This window comes from Triticum aestivum, chromosome 7D, assembly GCF_018294505.1.
Source record: "Triticum aestivum cultivar Chinese Spring chromosome 7D, IWGSC CS RefSeq v2.1, whole genome shotgun sequence".
Lineage (NCBI taxonomy): Eukaryota > Viridiplantae > Streptophyta > Magnoliopsida > Poales > Poaceae > Triticum > Triticum aestivum.
The window spans coordinates 1135840-1143023 of record NC_057814.1 but is presented as its reverse complement, the minus strand read 5'-3'; the positions used below and the strand labels follow the sequence as shown (position 1 = coordinate 1143023).

At 43.8% G+C, this 7184-nt stretch overlaps 1 protein-coding gene across 1 annotated transcript; it reads left to right on the top strand.

The window, feature by feature from the left end:
• Positions 1-2292: 2292 nt before the first annotated feature.
• LOC123169903 (uncharacterized) lies at positions 2293-4923 on the top strand. Its single transcript, XM_044587757.1, has 2 exons — positions 2293-3714; positions 4175-4923. Exons 1-2 carry the CDS (start codon positions 2302-2304, stop codon positions 4754-4756), a joined length of 1995 nt encoding a protein of 664 aa, XP_044443692.1. The 5' UTR covers positions 2293-2301; the 3' UTR covers positions 4757-4923.
• The last annotated feature ends 2261 nt before the right edge of the window (positions 4924-7184 follow it).

Below are 7184 nucleotides of genomic sequence, written 5' to 3'. Positions count from 1 at the left end.
TTTGGCTCCTCACGGGCATCATAAACGGCACAGATCAAGCAGGAAGGAGCCAAAACAAGTCTTATTCCGCGCGCCGCCAGGATGATCACGCAAGGAAACTCACACCTGACCTAACCCTACCACAGGAGACTACTGCCGGTCCTCCCTCCTACACACCGCCAGCCACCGTGGCCACAAGAGAGAGGACGGATCGGGGAAGCAAGAGAGATATAGACAATGGGAGAAAGGGATCTCGCAAAAATCGCACACCCATTACAGTCGCCTTATCTTTTGCTTTTATATACTGTAGCAGGGAGAGAGAGGATTTGAGTGAGCACTCGACCACCTATTCTGCTTCAACTACGAAAATGACTATGCGGCGCTTGAGTGCCGCTCCCTTCCTGAAGGCGTTGCTGTTGAAGAACCTCGCTATCTTTATAATGTCATGAGGTGATTGGTGCGGATAAGGTCATAGTTGTAGTTTGTCGATCATGGATTTGATAACATCAGGTTTTCTTTCTTTTCCTCACTTAGGCATAGCTTTGGTCTTACATGACTTTGCTATTTGTCAATGTGTTTTTGTGTGTGTGAGATTGTGAGTTGGTGTTGGCTATGTGCATCCTAACTATGCAAAGGCCGGGTGTGTGCTTGATAACCCGCAAGTATACGGGATAGTTGTAGCCTCTTTCGATAAGTAAGAGTGTCGAACCCAACGAGGAGCTAAAGGTCGAACAAATACTCTCTCAAGTCCTATCGGCCACTGATACGACTCTACGCACGACGTTCGCTTTACCTAGAACAAGTATGAAACTAGAGGTACTTTGTAGGTGTGATAGGATAGGTTTGCAAGATAATAAAGAACACGTAAATAAAAAGTAGGGGCTGTTTAGATAAATATGCAATAATGTACATATAGCGAGTGTGGAAAAGTGGTGGTAGGAGTTGTGAAAGTGTCCCTAAGCAATTGACTATGTTACTAGACCGGTAATCACTATTACAATTCTATTTAAGGGAGAGGCATAAGCTAACATACTTTCTCTTCTTGGATCATATGCACTTATGATTGGAACTCTAGCAAGCATCCGCAACTACTAAAGATTCATTAAGGTAAAACCCAACCATAGCATTAAAGCATCAAGTCCCCTTTATCCATACGCAACAATCCCCTTACTCGGGTTTGTGTTTCAGTCACTCACGCAACCCACTATAAGAGAATCATGAACGCATTGCAACACCCTACAGCGGGAATCCCTCACGCTTGCGCGACACGGAGGGCACCATAGGACAGCACCAATAATAAAACATGCAACTCAAACCAATCATAGCAATTCATCAATCACCGATAGGACAATGGAAATCTACTCAGACATCATAGGATGGCAACACATCATTGGATAATAATATGAAGCATAAAGCACCATGTTCAAGCAGAGGGTACAGCGGGTTGCGAGAGAGTGGACCGCTGAATATAGATGGGGGAAGGTGATGAAGATGTTGGTGAAGATGCCGGAGGTGTTGGTGAAGATCACGGTGATGATGATGGCCCCCGGCGGCGTTCCGGCGCCACCGAAAGCAAGGGGGAGAGAGCCCCCCTTCTTCTTCTTCTTCCTTGACCTTCTCCCTAGATGGGAGAAGGGTTTCCCCTCTGGTCCTTGGCTCCCATGGCGTGGGAGGGGCGAGAGCCCCTCCGAGATTGGATCTATCTCTCTGTTTCTGCGTTCTTAGATTCTACCCCTTCATCGTTTCTTTTATATCTGGAGATCCGTAACTCCGATTGGGGTGAATCTTTCGCCCAGATTTTTCTCGTAAAATTAGCTTTCTTGCGGCAAAAGAAGAGCGTCAACCGCCTTACGGGTGGCCCACGAGAGTCCAGGGCGCACCCAGGGGGGGAGGGCGCGCCCCCCTGTCTCGTGGCCACCCCGGACACCGTTTCGCGTTGATTTTTCTTCCGGAAAATCCCAAATATTCCAAAATAATTCTCCGTCCGTTTTTATCCCGTTTGGATTCCGTTTGATATTGGGTTTCTGCGAAACATAAAACATGCAACAGACAAGAACTGGCACTGGGCACTAGATCAATATGTTGGTCCAAAAATAGTATAAAAAGTTGCCAAAAGTATATGAAAGTTGAAGAATATTGGCATGGAACAATCAAAAGTTATAGATACGACGGAGACGTATCAGTGCTCAATATGTTTGTATCCCCCTGATGCTTCATTTTGAATTAAATAAAATCCACCCTTTATCGAAAAAAAACAGAACTGACTATGCATTATTTGCTATGCCATGTTTTCACAGGCTCTTCAAGGAGTGGGAAGAGCTGATGATCAATTCCCTTAAAGGGCGGGTGATGTGCGTGTGTGACTCTTTCATCTGTGCCGGGATCTCCCTGTGGCGCGTAATACAACGTGATTATGGCAACATTGACAGGGACAACACCAAAGCAAACCTGATGCCAGCATTGGACTTTTTCTATTATCTAGTTCTCTGTCAAGGTGCACTCTCCTTTTTATGGTGTATATCTGCCTTTAGACCGGTGGTTGCACGCTTTAAAGCTCCACTCCTACGAGTATGCGAGTTCCCAGAGATATGGGGTGGCACATCAGTTCAAGGGTACCTGTCTGACACCCGTGATAAATTCTTGCGGAACCCTGAAACATCCACTCAGGATAGTAGATTGGTCAAGTACGCAGTCCATTTGCTGGACTCTGAATCATCGCAAGAAGACTACCTCTCAGGAGCAAGGATGCTGGATGTGTTCATCAAGGTGCACCTAATGGATGTAAGGCCACTTATACTCCCCTCGAGCCAAAAGGTTCAAAAGCTGATGGATACACTTAGGTGGAGTAGCAGTGACAGAGAGATTAAGGAGCTCGCTGCTAGGATATTGGCACATCTTGCCTGTCACATCGATCTAACACAGTTCCCTGGGGCAATACGGTGCATATCCTCCCTACTCAGTTCCACCACCCAGCTGCCATATTGGAATAACGACCAACAAGGATCTTGTAATCAGTCACCTCAAGGTGCAGGGGACAGCCAAGAAGATCGCTGGAATGAGTTGATTCTGCAAGGCCTAACAATTCTGGAGAGGCTGGCGTCTGACCAACACAACTGCAGGGACATATGCAGCAGCCCTGATCTAATCGCCAAGATCATGTCACCTATCTGCTCTGAAACACTAATCCAAGATATCAACATAATGCCGGCATGGCAAGATGTAGTAAATGGAGCCTACAGAGTGGTGCACCGACTCATCCGTGCTCCCGAGTGGACTGGTGGCAGAAGGCTGGCCCATGAAATCTCCTCTAGTGAGCGGGCTGTGAGCAACCTGGAGAGGATTCTTCATCAGGGCAACACAGGTAGCCAACAACTGCAGATGCGAGCTATGGAGATACTGGCAGAATTGGCTTTGGATTCGTCCGCTAACCTCGCCATGGAAACAAAGGAAAATCTGATGAGCAAGCAGCTGCAAATCTTCCTTAATGAAGGGACAGGAGAAGACCTTAAGGTTATGGCTGGGAAAACACTACTGGCATTACTATCCAAGACTACAAGAGCTATATCCGTGGTGTGTATAATGCGCAAATACAATCCCATTGTTGATCAAGTCACTGAAATGCTTGATGCTAAGAACAAGGCCATATACAGAACAATAGCAGCTGAGATCTTGGAGAATTTTTTTGCTCTACATACGATGGACAAGAATCATGTGAAGAATACCTTGCTGCCAAAGGTAACAGTTGTTTATGTAACTCTAACATCTGGAGCAGCACAATACTGTCACTAGCAAGTTAAAAGCATGAGATATTGTGTTGTATTTCTAATGTTTCATGTGCTTTTCTTATAGCTGAATCACCTTCTAAGCCTTTGGATAACATCCAACCTCATCTCACTTCACTCCATGCATAGCATACAGATAAAAACTTGCAGTAACGTTGTTCCAAAATTGTGCACTTTTCCAGTTGAATATTTTTGTATTTGTACAATTTCAAGGCTTCAATTTTAGGCTCACTAATGTTCTATTTTAAGTGTCTAATATTTACGGAAGTTTCAGGCATGTGAGGATTAGCAAGTGTCAACCTAAAGACTAAGATCATACACTGAAACATATTAATTGGAAAGTTCTAGATTTGAAACCTTTACCAGTACCATGTGTGAAGTGATTTGAAGTTTAAGTTATCTTGTTGTTGCAGGTGCTGGCAGAAGTTTTAACCAGTAAAAAGAAGCCGCCATCAGAAGCACCGGAAAGGCAGGCATCCAAAGGATCAGGAGATATTGAAGAAAATCCACTTCAAGACGACGAAGAAAATCAACACCTGGAACATAATGTCCAGATCAATTCATCCGAGCAAAATGAGACGCAGGCAGCCATGGTGGAATTGAAGGAAGCATTGTTATCCCTTACTTCGGTGATATTTGACAAGCTGATAATCAGTGCAGAGGATTTTGACGAAGTGGCTCAAAAGGTTGCCCCAGGAGAAGGTGAATTTGTGGCGAAGCTCAAGACTATAGTAGAAGAGAACTGCGACGCCACGGCTAATAGCCTAAGAATCGTCAAGCTTTGCGGTCAGATTGCGGTTACAATGATGCGGCGCAGCCAGTACAACACACACTTCAAGGATCAGAAATTCGTGGAGACATTGTCTAAGGCTTCAAGAATCACGTGTAACCTTGAAACCTGCATGCTCTTCGCTGGGACAGATTGTGGCGCCAAGAAGACTGCCAGGCCCCTCCTCTCAGATCTTGTGAAAGAGGCAGAAGCGTTGGTTGCTTAAAAATGTAATTGTGATTTCTACCATTTGATGCCTTATTTCTCAGATCAAATAATCATGTTTCCAGCTCTTGGAATCATGGAACTTGGCTTGTTTCATTTATCAAACAAGATTGTGTTGCTGGAATTGTACCAAAATGTTTTTTTACAGAGAGAATTGTTCCCATTTTATGGAACATGTAATGCTACCATTTTGCTATGTGAGACCTTAATTATGACGCCTGTTACCCTTGTTTGATTTCAACTAGTGAATTGTCCGTGCGTTGGAATAGGAGCATAGAGACTGATTTGTTAACATGTTTAATTGTATTTTAACTACTTAGTTGTATCAATTGCTTGTGATACAAGGTAAAAAGAAGGTGGCAGGACAAGTAGTGGTTGTGCGATAGGCTTGAAGCGTCGTACCCTGTTCGGGGGCGCGCCTTCGTGTTATATAGACAGGGGCTTATCCCTGGATATGCATACAAGTAGTTGGAGAGATTACATCTTGGGAAGCAAGGAAGAAATAAGAGATAGAGATAAGTACATGCGGTTTAGAGAGGATCTAAACTATCTCCTAACTACCTCCTGCGGAAGCCTACATGACATATGTCATCGTGACATGATGTTTAACACCCTCCCTTAATCACAACATGGACAAGTTGAGATTATGTTTAAACTCTTCAAAGCTCCGTGTAGGTAATTGATAACCCACAAGTGTAGGGGATCGCAACAACTTTCGAGGGTAAAGTATTCAACCCAAATTTATTGATTCGACACAAGGGAAGCCAAAGAATATTCTTGAGTATTAGCAGTTGAGTTGTCAATTCAACCACACCTGGATAACTTAGTATCTGCAGCAAAGTATTTAGTAGCAAATTAGTATGATAATAAAGGTAACGGTAGCAAAAGTAATGTTTTTGGGTTTTGTAGTGATTGTAACAAGAGCAACAGAAAAGTAAATAAGCGAAGCACAAGATGTGAAAAGCTGGTAGGCAATGGATCAATGATGGATAATTATGTCGGATGCGATTCCTCATGTAATAGCTATAACATAGGGTGACACAGAACTAGCTCCAGTTCATCAATGTAATGTAGGCATGTATTCCGTAAATAGTCATACGTGCTTATGGAAAAGAACTTACATGACATCTTTTGTCCTACCCTCCCGTGGCAGCGGGGTCCTAGCGGAAACTAAGGGATATTAAGGCCTCCTTTTAATAGAGAACCGGAACAAAGCATTAGCACATAGTGAATACATGAACTCCTCAAACTATGGTCATCACCGAGAAGTATCCCGATTATTGTCACTTCGGGGTTGTCGGATCATAACACATAATAGGTGACTATAGACTTGCAAGATAGGATCAAGAACACACATATATTCATGAAAACATAATAGGTTCAGATCTGAAATCATGGCACTCGGGCCCTAGTGACAAGCATTAAGCATAGCAAAGTCATAGCAACATCAATCTCAGAACATAGTGGATACTAGGGATCATACCCTAACAAAACTAACTTGATTACATGGTAAATCTCATCCAACCCATCACCGTCCAGCAAGCCTACGATGGAATTACTCACGCACGGCGGTGAGCATACTGAAATTGGTGATGGAGGATGGTTGATGATGACGACGGCGACGAATCCCCCTCTCCAGAGCCCCGAACGGACTCCAGATCAGCCCGCCCGAGAGAGATTAGGGCTTGGCGGCGGCTCCGTATCGTAAAATGCAATGAAACTTTCTCTCTGATTTTTTTCTCCGTGAGACGGAATATATGGAGTTGGAGTTGAGGTCGGCGGAGCCTCAGGGGGCCCACGAGACAGGGGGGCGCGCCCCCCACCCTCGTGGACAGGGTGTGGGCCCCCTGGTCTTGATTCTTTTGCCAGTATTTTTTATATTTTCCAAAAAGTGCCTCCGTGGATTTTTAGGACATTCTGAGAACTTTTGTTTTCTACACATAAAACAACATCATGGCAGTTCTGCTGAAAACAGCGTCAGTCCGGGTTAGTTTCATTCAAATCATGCAAGTTAGAGTCCAAAACAAGGGCAAAAGTGTTTGGAAAAGTAGATACGTTGGAGACGTATCAACTCCCCCAAGCTTAAACCTTTGCTTGTCCTCAAGCAATTCAGTTGATAAACTGAAAGTTATAAAGAAAAAACTTTTACAAACTCTGTTTGCTCTTGTTGTTGTAAACATGCAAAGCCATCATTCAGGTTTCAGCAAATATTATGAACTAACCATACACATAATAACACCTAGCTCTCACAATTACTCATATCAATAGCATAATCAGCTAGCGAGCCATAATAATAAAACTCGGATGACAACACTTTCTCAAAACAATTATAACATGATATAACAAAATGGTATCTTGCTAGCCCTTTCTGAGACCGCAAAACATAAATGCAGAGCACCTTTAAAGATCAAGGACTGACTAAACATTGT